Source organism: Lineus longissimus, chromosome 12 (assembly GCF_910592395.1).
Source record: "Lineus longissimus chromosome 12, tnLinLong1.2, whole genome shotgun sequence".
NCBI lineage: Eukaryota > Metazoa > Nemertea > Pilidiophora > Heteronemertea > Lineidae > Lineus > Lineus longissimus.
The window spans coordinates 1,180,940-1,200,037 of NC_088319.1; the positions used below are offsets into that span (position 1 = coordinate 1,180,940).

A 19,098-nucleotide genomic window follows, 5' to 3' on the forward strand; every position below is an offset into this window, starting at 1 on the left:
ATTTTAGAGGTTCAAGCATTCTACAGGAACACAAGGACAGCGGATCTTGGATTTTCATGGACTTGAGGATGACTTAATGGTATACAACAGGTATACAAGCCAGGTGAAGGTTGCACTTGCAGATCTTGGAATTGGACTCGGGATGACCATGAATGACCCACCAGAGGTGGAGAGCCAACCGGCATGATTTAAGACATCTTGCTAGGCATCACTATAAATGCATCATTTCCGATTCTTATATGTTTAAGGTTCAAGCATTCTACAGGAACACAAGGACAGCGGATCTTGGATTTTCATGGACTTGGGGATGACTTAATGGTATACAACAGGTATACAAGCCAGGTTATGGTTGCACTTGCAGATCTTGGAATTGGACTCGGGATGACCATGAATGACCCACCAGAGGTGGAGAACCAACCGGCATGATTTAAGACATCTTGCTAGGCATCGCTATAAATGCATCATTTCCGATTCTCATATTTTTAAGGTTCAAGCATTCTACAGGAACACAAGGACAGCGGATCTTGGATTTTCATGGACTTGGGGATGACTTAATGGTATACAACAGGTATACAAGCCAGGTGAAGGTTGCACTTGCAGATCTTGGAATTGGACTCAGGATGACCATGAATGACCCACCAGAGGTGGAGAGCCAACCGGCATGATTTAAGACATCTTGCTAGGCATCGCTATAAATGCATCATTTCCGATTCTCATATTTTTAAGGTTCAAGCATTCTACAGGAACACAAGGACAGCGGATCTTGGATTTTCATGGACTTGGGGATGACTTAATGGTATACAACAGGTATACAAGCCAGGTGAAGGTTGCACTTGCAGATCTTGGAATTGGACTCGGGATGACCATGAATGCCCACCAGAGGTGGAGAGCCAACCGGCATGATTTAAGACATATTGCTAGGCATCGCTATAAATGCATCATTTCCGATTCTCATATTTCTAAGGTTCAAGCATTCTACAGGAAAACAAGGACAGCGGATCTTGGATTTTCATGGACTTGGGGATGACTTAATGGTATACAACAGGTATACAAGCCAGGTGAAGGTTGCACTTGCAGATCTTGGAATTGGACTCGGGATGACCATGAATGACCCACCAGAGGTGGAGAGCCAACCGGCATGATTTAAGACATCTTGCTAGGCATCACTATAAATGCATCATTTCCGATTCTCATATGTTTAAGGTTGAAGCATTCTACAGGAACACAAGGACAGCGGATCTTGGATTTTCATGGACTTGGAGATGACTTAATGGTATACAACAGGTATACAAGCCAGGTGAAGGTTGCACTTGCAGATCTTGGAATTAGACTCGGGATGACCATGAATGACCCACCAGAGGTGGAGAGCCAACCGGCATGATTTAAGACATCTTGCTAGGCATCACTATCAATGCATCATTTCCGATTCTCATATTTTTAAGGTTCAAGCATTCTACAGGAACACAAGGACAGCGGATCTTGGATTTTCATGGACTTGGAGATGACTTAATGGTATACAACAGGTATACAAGCCAGGTGAAGGTTGCACTTGCAGTTCTTGGAATTAGACTCGGGATGACCATGAATGACCCACCAGAGGTGGAGAGCCAACCGGCATGATTTAAGACATCTTGCTAGGCATCACCATAAATGCATCATTTCCGATTCTCATATTTTTAAGGTTCAAGCATTCTACAAAGGACAGCGGATCTTGGATTTTCATGGACTTGCATGGGGATGACTTAATGGTATACAACAGGTATACAAGCCAGGTGAAGGTTGCACTTGCAGATCTTGGAATTGGACTCGGGATGACCATGAATGACCCACCAGAGGTGGAGAGCCAACCGGCATGATTTAAGACATCTTGCTAGGCATCGCTATAAATGCATCATTTCCGATTCTCATATTTTTAAGGTTCAAACATTCTACAGGAAGACTAGGACAGCGGATCTTGGATTTTCATGGACTTGGGGATGACTTAATGGTATACAACAGGTATTCAAGCCAGGTGAAGGTTGCACTTGCAGATCTTGGAATTAGACTCGGGATGACCATGAATGACCCACCAGAGGTGGAGAGCCAACCAGCATGATTTAAGACATCTTGCTAGGCATCGCTATAAATGCATCATTTCCGATTCTCATATTTTTAAGGTTCAAGCATTCTACAGGAACACAAGGACAGCGGATCTTGGATTTTCATGGACTTGAGGATGACTTAATGGTATACAACAGGTATACAAGCCAGGTGAAGGTTGCACTTGCAGATCTTGGAATTGGACTCGGGATGACCATGAATGACCCACCAGAGGTGGAGAGCCAACCGGCATGATTTAAGACATCTTGCTAGGCATCACTATAAATGCATCATTTCCGATTCTTATATGTTTAAGGTTCAAGCATTCTACAGGAACACAAGGACAGCGGATCTTGGATTTTCATGGACTTGGGGATGACTTAATGGTATACAACAGGTATACAAGCCAGGTGAAGGTTGCACTTGCAGAACTTGGAATTGGACTCGGGATGACCATGAATGACCCACCAGAGGTGGAGAACCAACCGGCATGATTTAAGACATCTTGCTAGGCATCGCTATAAATGCATCATTTCCGATTCTCATATTTTTAAGGTTCAAGCATTCTACAGGAAGACAAGGACAGCGGATCTTGGATTTTCATGGACTTGGAGATGACTTAATGGTATACAACAGGTATACAAGCCAGGTGAAGGTTGCACTTGCAGTTCTTGGAATTAGACTCGGGATGACCATGAATGACCCACCAGAGGTGGAGAGTCAACTGGCATGATTTAAGACATCTTGCTAGGCATCACTATAAATGCATCATTTCCGATTCTCATATTTTTAAGGTGCAAGCATTCTACAGGAACACAAGGACAGCGGATCTTGGATTTTCATGGACTTGGAGATGACTTAATGGTATACAACAGGTATACAAGCCAGGTGAAGGTTGCACTTGCAGTTCTTGGAATTAGACTCGGGATGACCATGAATGACCCACCAGAGGTGGAGAGCCAACCGGCATGATTTAAGACATCTTGCTAGGCGTCGCTATAAATGCATCATTTCCGATTCTCATATGTTTAAGGTTCAAGCATTCTACAGGAACACAAGGACAGCGGATCTTGGATTTTCATGGACTTGGAGATGACTTAATGGTATACAACAGGTATACAAGCCAGGTGAAGGTTGCACTTGCAGTTCTTGGAATTAGACTCGGGATGACCATGAATGACCCACCAGAGGTGGAGAGCCAACCGGCATGATTTAAGACATCTTGCTAGGCATCACTATAAATGCATCATTTCCGATTCTCATATTTTTAAGGTTCAAGCATTCTACAGGAACACAAGGACAGCGGATCTTGGATTTTCATGGACTTGGGGATGACTTAACGGTATACAACAGGTATACAAGCCAGGTGAAGGTTGCACTTGCAGAACTTGGAATTGGACTCGAGATGACCATGAATGACCCACCAGAGGTGGAGAGCCAACTGGCATGATTTAAGACATCCTGCTAGGCATCGCTATAAATGCATCATTTCCGATTCTCATATTTTTAAGTTTTCAAGCATTCTACAGGAACACAAGGACAGCGGATCTTGGATTTTCATGGACTTGGGGATGACTTAATGGTATACAACAGGTATACAAGCCAGGTGAAGGTTGCACTTGAAGATCTTGGAATTGGACTCGGGATGACCATGAATGACCCTCCAGAGGTGGAGAGCCAACCGGCATGATTTAAGACATCTTCCTAGGCATCACTATAAATGCATCATTTCCGATTCTCATATTTTCAAGGTTCAAGCATTCTACAGGAACACAAGGACAGCGGATCTTGGATTTTCATGGACTTGGGGATGACTTAATGTTATACAACAGGTATACAAGCCAGGTGAAGGTTGCACTTGCAGATCTTGGAATTGGACTCGGGATGACCATGAATGACCCACCAGAGGTGGAGAGCCAACTGGCATGATTTAAGACATCTTGCTGGGCATCACTATAACTGCATCATTTCCGATTCTCATATTTTTAAGGTTCAAGCATTCTACAGGAACACAAGGACAGCGGATCTTGGATTTTCATGGACTTAGGGATGACTTAATGGTATACAACAGGTATACAAGCCAGGTGAAGGTTGCACGTGCAGATCTTGGAAATGGACTCAGGATGACCATGAATGACCCACCAGAGGTGGAGAGCCAACCGGCATGATTTAAGACATCTTGATAGGCATCGCTATAAATGCATCATTGCCGATTCTCATATTTTTAAGGTTCAAGCATTCTACAGGAACACAAGGACAGCAGATCTTGGATTTTCATGACTTAATGGTATACAACAGGTATTCAAGCCAGGTGAAGGTTGCACTTGCAGATCTTGGAATTGGACTCGGGATGACCATGAATGACCCATCAGAGGTGGAGAGCCAACGTACAATGTAGGTGTATTAATCCTGTCATTAGCTTGGGCACAAAATTATGCAGGCCATCTAGGTTTCTTTGGAATGGAATGATTCAGTAATGACTATGCAATATAATGTGCCTTTACAGACAACAACCATTTCATTCCAGACCTAAATTTTTGAAGGCTTTGTTTTTTAGACATTTGGATCTAAGTACAATGCATTCCTTTGCCCCCGAATAATCTAAGAACATCAATAACAGGAAGACAATAAGGATGCAATACAGGATTTCTAGCAATTTCTTAAAAAACTTGCCAATGATCAGTTTTGTTACAATTTGATTATGTCATTCTGTTTTATTTCAAGGTTTAACAAGTGGAAAGGTGAAGGCTTGGTAATTTGGCTCTCATGCCGATGGAGCAACTGGATGCTGGACAACATCCTGGATACTCTTGATTGTGTCAATAACTGTAGTATAATGTGTGCAACAAATTGTCAGACAAATATTTATGCTTTGCTTTTAAACCACAATGTCACCATCCTAATCATGTTCTTTTGTGAATCAATGATTTTTGTACCCTTTAGAATTAATGCATGAAACGTTTTAAAGCCTAAACACTTTGACCGGGGGGGGGGGGGGGGGGAGCTGGTATTCCACTGCACTGGTATTGGTGATTTTGCCACCGATAAATTTGAATATTGTGTCATCTTCCTGAGCCCGGAGTAGAATCTTTATTTTCTGAGTACGTAGTCTCTTTTTATTCATTTCAGTCTTTGATTATTATGTTCTTTTTTTAAATAGTTTTTTCAATTTTTGAAAATGATATTTTCTTTTTAGGTAAATGTACATGTTCTTTATTATAGCTAGGATAGATATGGGTCAGGCCTGTGGGTTCTGATAGCATTATTACCTTGACAGGCAGAAAGTGCCGTCCAGGCCTTGTCGTTAGTGTAGGCTTTAGTGATAGGATTGGGACCAGTGAGTGTGGTAGGTGTAGGCGCAACGTAGCTAAGGTTAGGCACTCACTGGTCTCTCTCTCCAGGAAGATGACACAATCTCAGTTACCAAGCTGCAAATCAGAAATACAATTTTCTTACTGGTAAACATGGAGCCAATTCTTTGGTTTAATCATTTTTTTAAATGTTGTTCTTTAAGATGACTGTAATTGTATTTTCTCTGCTGATATTGTTTATAACTGAATGTACAGTAAACATACAAATTACCTTGATAATAAACTACCAGTATGCTGTATGTCATGTCATTTGAATTTTGTTGTGTGTTCTTCTGTTAAAATTTTTCACGTAAATTCATGCATCTACTGTAAACCCGCCCAGGAGTGGTCTGAACCCCCCAATATGGCAGCACCACTGACTCCATCATTTTATATAGGTCCCTACTGTAAACTCACCCAAGAGCTGTCCGAACCTTGAATAAGCAGCACAAGCCCATTCTGTCTCATGTACTGGTACCTAATACTGTAAACACACCCAGAAGCTGTCCCTACAATCAATATGGCAGCACCATAGGTCCCCACTGTAAACTTGCCCAGGAGTTGTCCCGACCTGTATGGCCGCACCTGCTACATATATGACACTGAAAACTCTCCCAGGAGCTGTCCGAACCTTGAATATGGCAGCACCTGCTAGATCAATATGCATGAGTCCGTACTCTAAACTCACCCAGGAGCTGTGTCTGTGGCTGTACGACCATGAAAAAATGAAACTTGCCCCCATTTCCCAGTAACTTATTCGGGGCAAGCCGTCATCTTGGATATAAGTACATTGACCCATCAACATTACTTAAAACTGAAATTGTCTTGATTAAAGGCCACTGAAATGTCTGAGCACGAAAAGAGTGTTTGATGCATAGATATCTGAGGACAGAAACTGTATCCGAGTCTTTCGCTGTTCAGTAAGCTGGTCCTGGTTCTGTAAATACCAGTCAATCTCCAAAAGTTCAACCTTGGGAGACAAGTCACATACAAGCTTCGGCAATGTTCGTGCAGCACGCATCATGTATTACAGAGAGAAATTGATCTCAATGCTACTCGGAGAACCAATTCATGAGGAAACCAGCCCTGTAAAATATTTAGTCGCCCTCCAACTTCAAGTACCCCGCTGATACTACACACATAAGCCGCACTTACACCACCTGAAAATGAACCACCAATCTTGGTTCGGGAACCAATGCCGCACCATCGAAAATCCACCAAGCGCTTACACCAGCATTGCAGCTAGTTATAAAATCCGGCAACAGATGGCGCGCAAACAATAAGCAGAAAGCGCCATTTCGAAAACGCCGCCTGGAGCCGAACCATCTAACTAGCTAATTGCCGATCCATTTGCGCTTACACCACGACAAAGCCGAGCTTTCAACAAGCCGGGCGAATTTGGACCATCAAGCTTGGTGGGACAAATTCGCTCGGCAATTTGTATCGGCAATGGATTGCCGAACCAATTTGTCGCGGCAATGTGGTGGTGTATGTGCAATTGGTCCACCAATATTTCGTGGTGTAAGCGCAGCTATTGGTGATCGGCATATTTACCTTATCTACCTAATGGCCAGCGTAACCAGTGATAACACTCATGACTAATTTACTGTGATGAGGCAAAATTAGAAGTTAAATTTGGTCGACTACAAGGCAACCAGGATGTGATAGCAAGATCGGTTATGTAACAACATATGTTGACCTCAGCCTTTGGTCGGGCAACTCAGCAGGAGGTTACCTGGCTCAGATAAGCTGAGAGCTAAAGACAATAAACTATTCCTAAGAAACTCTCCCCTCATCAAATATCCATCCCCGGCATCTAAGGCATTTTCCATTAGTTGGTGGGGGATGGTTAGGAGATATTTTTTACAGGGCTGGTTTCCTCATGTCATGTATTAATGTGGTAACATCAATATGCCGAGTATCCAATGAGTCCACTCCACAACGAACTAACCAGACACAGCCTGCTATCAGCAAGATTTCCCTCATTTGATCGAATAAACCAGAGAGATTTGTACACACAATTGATCAAATTTAAAGGAAGTCATGTACAGAAAAAGTGAAGGACTTTTTAGTAGGATGAAATATTCAGGGCAGTATTCAACTTCAACTTCTTAGCCTAGGGGACAAAAGGCTCTCGAAGGGGAGCACCACCTTGCATCCCAAATCTGCATGAAAACATGTTCATCTGAGGGGGGAATGTGAGGCTCTCGGAGGGGAGCACCCACCTTGCATCCCAAATGTTCATCTGAGGGGGGAATGTGAGGCTCTCGGAGGGGAGCACCACCTTGCATCCCAAATATGCATGAAACATTCATCTGAGGGGGGAATGTGAGGCTCTCGGAGGGGAGCACCACCTTGCATCCCAAATATGCATGAAACATTCATCTGAGGGGGGAATGTGAGGCTCTCGGAGGGGAGCACCACCTTGCATCCCAAATATGCATGAAACATTCATCTGAGGGGGGAATGTGAGGCTCTCGGAGGGGAGCACCACCTTGCATCCCAAATATGCATGAAACATTCATCTGAGGGGGGAATGGGAGGCTCTCGGAGGGGAGCACTACCTTGCATCCCAAATATGCATGAAACATTCATCTGAGGGGGAATGGGAGGCTCTCGAAGGGGAGCACCACCTTGCATCCCAAATCTGCATGAAACATTCATCTGAGGGGGAATGGGAAAGATGAGTAAGGGTGATGTAATGGTAAGGGTGATGATGGAAAGAGTGATGATGGCAAGGGTGACGTAAGGGATAATGTCATGTTGATGCTGGTGATGGTAAGGGGGGGGGGGGGGGATTAATAAGTTAGGGTCATTATGAGAGGTGAGCTAACAAAATAAATAATTAAATAAACTCCCCTAACGGTGAGCCAAAAAGGCAAGATTACAATGCAAGATCCTATGACATAGATTTTTGTTAATAAGCACAACTTTTGCATTATTCATGCCTACGTGTGCACAAGTAATTCCAAGGACACCCCTGGAACTCACAAATGCTGTCCTAAATAGAGAGTTGCCTGATTACAGAGGTCAAATCCAATTGAAATGACCAGTTTGGAACCAAATGCAGTGTCCTTTATAGAGAGGCTGTCCTTAATAGAGAGGTCAAATCCAATGGAAACGACCAGTCTTGGACCAAATGAAGTGTCCTTAATAGAGAGGCCGTCCTTAATATAGAGGTCGAATCCAATGGAAACGACCAGTCTTGGACCAAATGAAGTGTCCTTAATAGAGAGGCCGTCCTTAATATAGAGGTCAAATCCAATGGAAACGACCAGTCTTGGACCAAATGCAGTGTCCTTAATAGAGAGGCCGTCCTTAATACAGAGGTGTCCACTCAAGGAGGTTTCAATGTATATCTGATGTGTGAGGTCTGAGATGGCCTAAGATGCAAGGTTGTGACAGACTTCAGTCCAAGTTCGGTGACAACAGCCTTTATCATGTTTGCGGCTTCAGAGAACTTTCCATGCAATGAATTCTCTCGATTGCTGGTCAAGGTAAAGGAAAGCAATGAAATTTGTGATTCATGCTATATATAAGGTTGGGTGATTTGATGGAGCATGACAACAACAGTAGAAAAACATATTTATGACCCGTCACAGCAAAACCAGTGCATGTCGCACAGAAGATGAGCCTGAATGACACCAGGAGATAATAGAAGAAATTGATGTGCTCATATTTCACAAAAGGCAGACAATAGTGAAATGAACAAACAGTCCGTCTCAACCTGCCAAGCTCAGAGCGACATGCGCCTGATTTTGCTGTGACGGGTCACATTTTTCTACTACTAGACAGGCTGACTCAAGGGACGCAGAAAGTTAACAAACACTTAAAAGACTTGAACTGGAATTGAATATGAATCGGATATTGATGCAAGATTCATATCAAAGTAGACTGCGTACAATCTAATGTGTTTACAATAATGTCAAAAGGAATAAAAAGCAAAATTAACAGCAAAATTAACAGCATATCTAATTGAGGAACTTTAAACTTTGGATAGATGGGCAATTTCAATATCATGCATGTGTTTTTTCGAAGTGAGCAAAAAACATCTCACCTTTTTGTCCCGCTGAATAGTGCAACAGAAGGATTAAATATGCATTTTTAAGCAGCAACTTGCTTTTTGATGATGCCACTAAATGTACATACATACTGTAGAGACTACCCACAGGGATATTCTGGTAAGGAGCGTAGCTGGCCTTTATCTTATTGAGGGCTCCGACTCATTCATTTATTACATGCAGTGACACTGTCACTGTCAATCAAAACATCCCATCACTGGAGCATGTAACGGTCTGCCCAGGCTGAGAACAACTTACTCGTAGTCATGAACAGAGTTTGCAGTATCCTTAGCAATAATTGAACCAAACAGCTACATAGCAACAACATCTGCCGAAAAAAATGCTAAAAGAAAAGTAACAACTTACTGATTTGAAGCAACAGGCAGTGGGCATGGACAAGGCTGGCAGTCATTGGGTGTGCCGCGTCGTGGATCACCATAGAAACCATCCGCACATCTCTCGCAGTAATCCCCGGCCGTATTATGAAGACAATTCTGTAAAAGGAAGGCAAGAAGTCGAGAAAATTGCAGACCATTTGCGACATACATCTCTACATCTTTAAAGTTCTAGAATCATTATCTCCGGATATATCTCTGGAAACACAAAAAGCTCAGTTGAAAGAAATCAGCTTCTGCTCTTTTTAAGCCCATGCTAAGAAGACTGAAACACCTGCTGATTTTTACAAGAGACTATAATTGAATACACAGGCAACCTCTGACGAAACAGTCTGTCCTAGTTTTGGCCATTGTAAAGATTAACTTAAAAAGTCCTGAAAGGAAAAATTCACATTTTTCGCCAAAACCAATTGAAAACGTCTCTCTGAAACCTGATATTAAATTCTCATCAGTCATTCTGTGTACCTTTAAATAAAGAAGTCTTTGTCATGTTCAGGTGTAAGATATGTCAGGTCACTGAAGAAATGTCAGGTCATTAAAAACACTTTTGAATAATAAGTCAGACAACATCCTTTTCTTCACATCCTGTTGGATTATATTCCCAAATGAAGATTGGTGACAATTCATATCAAAAATTACTCTTGCATGTCAAAACATAAAGGGCTATGTCATCAGTGTTGAATGTATTTACTAGTGGCTCAGGATGATAGAGATACATGAAATGGTCCAGGGACCATGTGCTCACCTCGAGTAATGTAATGCATGTCATTTGCAGTGGATATGGGGAGAACAGTTTCAGGCTAGTTTCACCAGTTTTGATTCAATAATATCATTCTTCTCGGCTCAATGGCACAAAAGAAAACTACCGGTACCATCTAAGTATAACATTTTGGTTAGAAAGTTGACTGATTACGGGTTATTGAAGAGTGTACATATCACATGGAAATTGGTTGACATCTGCGGCAAAAAATTCAATTCTGAAGGATGAAAAAATGTCCTAAGTTTTGGACTGAAAATCTTTTTCACTTGTTTTTTTCTACTCAAAATGAAGAAACATCATTAGCCCTCAAAAAAATTGGGCTTTGAAAATGTTTCAGAATCAGAAGGATTATGCCCTGAATAGGCCAACAAGCTTTCATCAAGGAAGAAACAAAAACAAAAAGTAGAAAAACTCACCACACACTTTCCACTATCGTCACACCTGGCTGAATGGCTATTACAGCTACACCTCACGCAGCGACCCAGAGGGTACCTCGGGTCCTCCACGCGCTGGTACCCCTGTTCGCAGAGCTCACACGACAGGCCCCGATAACCCTCGGGACACGTACACTCCTCTACCATGAGAGCCGGATGCTGGCCAGTATTCTGTGCAACGGTGATGTCCATTGATAATTCCTTAATGGCGGTCGAGCGCATGTCGCGATGATTCGCAGCACGGATGAGGATGTAGTCGATGTTGGCGAGGAGTTGGAGGAATTCGAGACGAGTTGGGACAGTGCCATCAGCTTTCTTGAAAGTGCGTTCATTCAATACGATGCTGTATTCAGTCTGCCTGGAGCGGCTTGACGGAGGGTCGAAAACATGATGGAAACGGTTGTTGCCGCTCTGGAAAAACGATCGTTTTAAGATTACACATGATGATTCATGAACCATAATCCCTCCGATGATGTAACTGCATTGATATGCACCATCCCCTTGCCAAATATCCCTCTCAAGCGCAAGTGGACCAGTGATAGGGATATTTTGATGAAAATGTCATATAATGCATTTATATTAACCCCACCAACTCCAATAATCAGTTCAAGAGAGATATCCAAGGTTATGCTGACTACTTACAATAATTTCCAAATCTGTATCGCTGAAAAAGTCCCCACCAAGTCTTGGATCATTCTCGTACTCAACGGTGAACTTCAGGTTACCCCCATAAGATGAAACCTGTAAGAGACAATAAAGGAAATGTTTTCAATAAAGGGCCTGCAAATGAGGAATCTAAGTGGCTGCTGTCGGCACTCTGAAATGCATGCGACTTTTACTGCATGTTTGCGGTGGTGATCGCAGGAAGGTTATCTGCGACAAGACTTGGTAAAGTTGTGAACACCGCAGTGTGGCAGGTGACGAGCCTAGCGGTGCCGAGACGAAAGCTTCTCAGAACATACCTTGTCTCCAGAGAACCTTGGCGGCAGCCTCCAGTAAAGACGATTCGACCCTCGGATCTGATTAAAACCATCGTAGCGCACTTCTTTGTTTCGGCCGTTCAGGCTAAAACCGTCCAACACGACGGTCGTCCGTGGATCATTCTTGTAGACGAGGGCAAAGTTGCTGGTGCCATCTTGGCTGAAGAAGGGCCGTACCTAAAACACACATTTTCAATATTTTTCAACGAAAATCAATTTGGATTTAAACGGTAACTCGTGTCAAATTTCACCATATAATGTTTTAGCTGTTTTTGACAAATGACTACGTCACTTTCTCATAAATCGGTAAGGTTTTCGAATCAAAATGCACATTTCTAGAAAATGATGGTTTAATCCCGCCCGGACGGCTCGCTTCAATGCCGTTTTCGTTGATGACGTCACAACATGAACATTTTCGCGGTCGCTGTGGTTTACATTCAGCGATTTTAAAATAAATCTAATCAAAAATGGAAAATTTGAGCTTTACATTTGTGATCAACAATTAAAAACGGACGCATTTCCGCAAAGTTGTAAATCACCTCATCGTATCACTTTAACTAACTGACTTACAAACTTAGTTTTAAGTTTATATTCTAGTATCAAATACGGTTTAGGTTATCACCCAATGTATGGTCTAATGAGCTACTCAATCTGCTTTATAACCTGAGCCTCTCTAACCGGTACCCATTTCTGACTTGGCAAAAGAAGGCAAGTTTGACAAAGAGAATTAAACTGCCAAGAGTCTCCATCGACTGTTGGGTTGGAATCAAGGATCTTTTGACCCCTAGACAGAAGCCCGAACCACTTGTCCACAGCAATCGAGGGCTGGTTTTCCGCCTGTGAGTTCATCACAACCTACAAGTCTAACTAATGCTACACCACAACCAGGCTCAGAGGCAGGACTATTTTGAAATTTTAGAGTAGAGGTCACGCTGTGATGTCATTTTGGATGTCAATCAGTATCCTTGATGGAGTAAAGTCACCAACAATTTGTGCCATATGTCATTAAAGACAGCTGACACCACAACTTCACTTCTGCCACTAATGCACCAACGACCAAGGTCACGTGGGTCACTGATGTCAACTTGACATCCACCTCTTCGGAAATGACGTCATGTGCATGGTCTCTATAGGCATGGTGTTTCTTCCTACCTGTGATCGATACTGCTGGCAGCTGCGACACTTTGTAGACTGGCCGGAGCACCAACACTGCAGACAGCCACGCGGATTCTCCTTTGTCAGGTGGAAATGCCCCGCCTTACACGTATCACACTCGGAGCCCCCAACGTTATCCTTACAGCCACATGTCTGCGTGGCCGGGTCACATGTCGAGCCCGGCACGACTCCCCGCTCATCACACCGTTCACATTTGCCCGGAGCTTTCGTCGTCCCTGGAAAAGGAGAGAGGGATTTCAAAACACAATTTATGATCATTTTCATCCAAGCAATATTTGTCACAAATTATCCATTAGCAAGCTGCTTATCTTTGCTAATAACATTCTGAAACCCTTCTTAAGGATATTTTACGTCATTAGAACAAAGCTGGTTTTATCAGCTTTTTGAGTGACTTCAAACCTTTTCATGCATGAAGAGTTCTCAGATCGTTCTGGCCAAAGGTACTTCATTGAACTCAGGAATGTGACCAGATCATATTTACCAAAAGATAGTGGTGTTGCACAACACTAGATTATCCTCAGGGTAGGCCTCACCAATGCTAAAGAGTAATACTCGTTTACAGTGTCAACTATGACACAGGCTGCCCAGGTCTGTGTAACATTACAATTTGTGATCACACTATTACTGTTTAGTGACAAGAGGTCAGCCAGGTACCTTTGGCCAGATCTATCTGAAAAATCCTCTATACCGTGTCGACGCAATCAGCCTGGTTGAGGGGCATCTGTTACACATAGGCCTTACACAAGGTGAAAAGGCCTTTCATGCAGGCGACTCTGAACCGGCTTAAAGGAAACCTACCACAAAATGCCTAAAAAATGGGGAATTTTGGACGGCCCAGTTAAAACCTAAGGCAGATAAGCTTCCATTGAGAAATGTTAGCAGTTTCGAGTTCCACTCAAGTAGTTCATTATGCGAGTTGGCATCTGGATAACGTTGCATAACATTACTGACTCCAGTCAATGAACTACATAAGGGGTTATCACCAATTTAGTTATTTTTAATACGTTCAGCTAGTCTAGATAGAGATTTTGTGCCACGACTGGAACTCTTCTACAGTGTCAACACGATATTCAACTATATCACCATCCTCATAATCAACATCACCTCCATCACCTCCTTCTTGACCTTCGCCCTCCCGTTTACAGGTGTCGCCCGGCCGACGTGGGTCACCCTTGTAGCCCGGGGCACAGCTCTCACAGTTTCGGCCACGATAGCCCTGGGGACAGTTGCGGCAGGTCACCTGGCGATCGCTAGCAAGGAAGCACTCCTTACTGAACCTGAAAGTAGGAATATTCTTGCAAACATTTGCAGGAAGTGATCGGAATAAGGGTCGATTCCGTGTCATCTGGCTGGCAGGGGTCGTCTTAGCCAAGCGCACATCTCCTCCAGTATTTGCCGACATAGCCTTGGGGACAGTACAGCTGCATGTTCGCATATCCACAACAAAATTTCCGCATTTTTGAGCGAAACGTGGCATTTGTGAGAAAAAACCCAACAAATTTCTGACCTGACCAACTATCAGTAATCCCTTTCTTATCATGGGTTGGCTGGATAGCGTCGTGTGACATACCAATACTGTAGAACCTCTCTAATAAGGACACCTTCGGGACTGACAAGTGCTGTCCTTAATAGAGAGGTGTCCTGATTAGAGAGGTCAAAATGAATGGAAACAACCAATTTGGGACCAAAAGTAGTGTCCTTAATAGAGAGGTTGTCCTTAATAAAGTGGTGTCCGCTAACAGAGGTTCCACTGTAGTAGCCAATGAATACGGTACACCTTTTGTATTGGGACAAACATGTGATTGCTGGGATGGACTACTTGAGTAATCGTGTGCACTCAGATTCTTTAGTTGAGCCAGACCTGATGATCAAACTCTTGTCTCAAAGGACCAACTACAGTGAAACCTCACTCAGCTGACACCTCTACAAATATTAGGAATTATGATTTTGGTCCCAAATGAGGTTGTTTCAGGACACCTCTCCAATAAGGTCAGCACTAGTCAGTGACAAGGGTGTCCTTAGAAGAGAGGTTTCACTGTAATTGTACTTTTCGAACAATACATACTGGTTTTCACGGGAAGTCAGAGGGCATGGACAGGCCTGACAATCGTTGGACGTTCCACGCCGTGCGTCGCCATAGAAACCACTAGCACACCTCTCACAGCGATCCCCGATAGCGTTGTGTTGGCAACTCTGAAATCAGAATATTAATAGTGCATCAGGACGGATTCCTAGGGAGAGACCCGTTCTTATACCCCCCTTATCTTAAGGCTAACTCTGCACATTCAAAAATCTGATAATTGAGCTTCCAATTATCTATTTCTGTTCACCTGGGCCGCAAGGAAATTCAATTAACACGAGCAACATAGTGCTTTAAGAGAGATTGATGGATTTTACAGTAGATATGTCAGTCCTGACGCTAGAGCATAAAGTCAGAAACAGCCGTCACTTCAGCAGACAGTTTGGTTCCAGTAAAAGGTTTCACTTCCAAATTTGCCAAGATAAAACCCCTTGAACTAAATGTTATCACAACTGTGTTAACTAATGATACCTAAGGACGCAAGCGGATTTAAAAATCTAAAATTAGGATGAGCTTACCTCACATTTCCCTGTCTCAGTATCACAGTTAGCAGCATGCCTGTTACAATCACACGGCACACACCGTCCAAGGTACCGGCCGACCTTTTCCCGTCGGTAGCCACTACGGCAGTCATGGCAGGAGAGACCCTGGTACCCAGGTGGACACTGGCACTGCTCAACAGTCAAGGCTCGATCACCCCCAGAGTTCCTATTCTCAGCAGTCTCGAATATGACATCAGAAATACTGGAAGAAACGTGTGATGGATAGAGGTGATTTTTTTATTGAGAAATGCTTGCCCTCTCTACGATTCACTTTTACTTTTGTCATATTGACTTTGATGCCAGTCTCACATTCTGTGACCCGTACCAATCACAAGTTCGAATCCAACGCACAGCTATTGATACCGTAACGATTATCAACTTTTCTTCTTCTTCTTCCTCAGCATTCGCTCTGAACTTGGAGGTGATTTTCTCCAGGGAGTATTCCCCTCCAAGGCGGGATGAGCGTATATGCGTGACACTACGGATATGCGCCAGTTGGGTTTATTGGCCTAGTGAATCCGACTTCAGCGAGAGGTTGAGTCCATGCAAGCTACTCATGTTTCTCACTTGGTGGGGTCTCTAACCTGCCCTGGCATAGACACCAGATACAAGAACCTTGGTTTTAAGTCTCATTGAATGACTGTGAAGACCCCAGAATTTGAGTTATCGAGAAATACAATCCTTGGTTCTCGCAGGGATCGAACCCACGCCCTTTTACATGGTAGCCAGCAGTGTTAACCACATGCCACAGGCTATGAAGTTCCCTAAATTAACTTTTCTGAAAGTCGAAACGAATGATGAAATTGCCCTACCTAGACTGTGCCGTGGTCCTTGCGTAGGTTGCCTTGATCATTAGGGTATCAATATCAGCCAAGACCATCAGGAACTCCTCACGAGATACTTGACTCCCATCTTCCTTCATCCAGTAGGACTGCAGAGAAACGAACGAATAAAGATAAAGGGTGAAAATGAACCAACTCACTGTATAAAAGCCTGATCTAGATTTGGCCTGATGACCATGTGGACAATAGGGCCGCAATAGGGTTCCATACAGAAACTCACGTATGACTTGATGATGTAAACAACTGCTGTAAACAACTGCTGCAATACTGATTGATGAGCAAGAAAGGCTTTGTTAATTGCATGTATGAAATTCGTAAGTAATCTCAGTCACAATTGACTACACCCTCTGCCTCTTGAAGCCGTGCATGACCAACTCCACTGCCGCGTAAGCTTCGTTCCAAAGTAAACAAACGTCGTCAACCTTCCGGTTCAGAAAAGAATGGAACATCTCTCACCTCAGTCAGTGGCACCTGCACAGCTTGTGGGATCGCGGCCTGAAGAGGTTGGCGGGCTGTGTACATCAATACAATGCCATTCCCCTTGATCTCAATATCCGCATCGTTATTCGGTCTTGGGTCGCTGCCCGCTTGGTAGTTGACTGTGAATAGAATCTTCCCGCCGTACCCTCCAACCTTGTCCCCAAGGAATTTCTCTGGGAGGATCCAGTAATATGTGTAGGGCGTCAAAGCGCTGAAGCGTCGATACATTAACTGGTTGCGACGGATATCTACGTCGAATTCTGAGTCAACCGTACGTGTGCGGGCTGCGTTTGACAAGACGAACCCATCAAATCTTGCAGGATCAAAGTTCGAACGGACTTCCGTCCTGTACCATCCGGAACTGGCGCACATGTCCGTGACACCATTACAGAAACACTTCAGACAACCGTCTGGGTTTTCGGTTGAAAGGTAGAAGGCACCAGCCCCACACTGACCGCACGATTTACCTTGGGCGTTTCTCTGGAAATTGAAAGTAGACACTTGTAGAGTTACTTCTATGAATTGAGGCTTTACTATGTGTGCCCAAGTAACACAGTGGAACAAATCTTAAGCCGCCCCTGGTTACAGAGCATCAAGTCTATAACCAAAGACCCAAATCCAAACACAACTAACAGTTGAATACTTTTCCCATAAAACAGATTTTTGGGCTGCTTTCGAGATAACACAAAGGAATTTGCTTAAGCACACATTCAGCTCATTGTTTTTTAAATGTCTTTTCAAGATTCCGACAGTGGTCCAATCATTTTAAGTTAATAACGAGGCAAACAAAGTATGTCGAAACATTTTTGAACTGCATTTACGGGCAGAGGCATGTATTCATCCACGACCGGAAGTGTGGCGAGCTTATCAAAATGTCAAGTTGTGGTAAATACATGGCTGGGATGGACCAAAGTGGAATTAATTCTCAATCTGTGGTTGATTCTTAATCTACAGAGTCAGGCCATCACAGAAATATGCTTTTTGATAATATATTTAGGAAAATGTGGTCTCACTGGTCAGTTTAGAACTTGTATTTTGACAGGGCCATATCAATGCACCAGTGACGTTTTGATGGATATGGTGTACGGAAATCTTTTTTTCTCAGGTAATCGCTATTGGAATGTTTTTAAACTTTATTATGCTATTGGCAAAGGGTTCTTCTTGACACATATAACATTTTGTGCAGATTGATTGTCCAAGGTGTACTTTTTTTACCAAAACTTATGCACAACAATGTACACGTAATGTACACAGGTTTTAATAGAGGGCTCTGGCCTTACCTTGCATGGACACTGGTCGTTAGTGTCAGGAGTTGAAGACAGGCTTCCTCTCGGGTCACATGACTGTTGGCTGGGCCGGCAGTAGTCGCCGGGGGTCTTGGGGTTACCGATGTATCCAGGCGCACACTGTTCACATCTGCGGCCTGTGTACTCACGTGGGCATCCTCGGCATGTGATCTGGGTGTCCAGCGGGTCAACGTAGCAATCTTTGCTGAATCTGGAGAGGGAGTATAATTTGTGTAGCACAGTAGTTATCCCATTCCTAGAGGCTTTAATGTTAAACAAAATGAACGCCACCTTCAGAGAAAAGTAGTAACTGCAACAATTTCTTTGCTGTTGTGAAGCGATTCCAGCTAGTGGATTTTGCAAATAATCTGGATTCGCAAAATTGTTAGCAAACATTTTTTTGGGTTTTCTATCTGGAAATTGAAAGAAAGGTTTGTAATCTATCAAAATGAAAATCACAAAAATAAAACTTTTCCAAGAAATTATGTAACTTACAAAATAAATAGGTGCGAAAATCTTAAAGTTTACAGCAGCTTGTCGTTGACTCCTCAAACAATTTGAAAGCCAGAGTCACAAACCAATGACTCCAATTGGTGCCTAACTGTAGTGGCAAAGAACAAACTTTCAAGGTGA

The 19,098-nt window shown here is 43.2% G+C and overlaps 1 protein-coding gene across 24 annotated transcripts in view; it reads right to left on the reverse strand.

Moving 5' to 3' along the window:
• The window catches only part of LOC135497059 (basement membrane-specific heparan sulfate proteoglycan core protein-like), a 184,590-nt gene that overhangs the window by 60,587 nt on the left and 104,905 nt on the right, over window positions 1-19,098 (reverse strand). For 23 of the 24 annotated variants that reach the window (XM_064786736.1, XM_064786731.1, XM_064786752.1 and 20 more), the window contains 11 exons: window positions 18,460-18,676; window positions 17,156-17,659; window positions 16,670-16,788; window positions 15,834-16,059; window positions 15,301-15,428; window positions 14,340-14,512; window positions 13,212-13,450; window positions 12,042-12,236; window positions 11,722-11,820; window positions 11,062-11,490; window positions 9,857-9,984 (listed from right to left, as the gene is read on the reverse strand). In XM_064786736.1, coding sequence (XP_064642806.1) covers window positions 9,857-9,984; window positions 11,062-11,490; window positions 11,722-11,820; window positions 12,042-12,236; window positions 13,212-13,450; window positions 14,340-14,512; window positions 15,301-15,428; window positions 15,834-16,059; window positions 16,670-16,788; window positions 17,156-17,659; window positions 18,460-18,676 — 2,457 coding nt within the window. The remainder of the gene's footprint in view (window positions 1-9,856; window positions 9,985-11,061; window positions 11,491-11,721; window positions 11,821-12,041; window positions 12,237-13,211; window positions 13,451-14,339; window positions 14,513-15,300; window positions 15,429-15,833; window positions 16,060-16,669; window positions 16,789-17,155; window positions 17,660-18,459; window positions 18,677-19,098) is intronic. The other variant, XM_064786730.1, reaches the window with a different exon arrangement.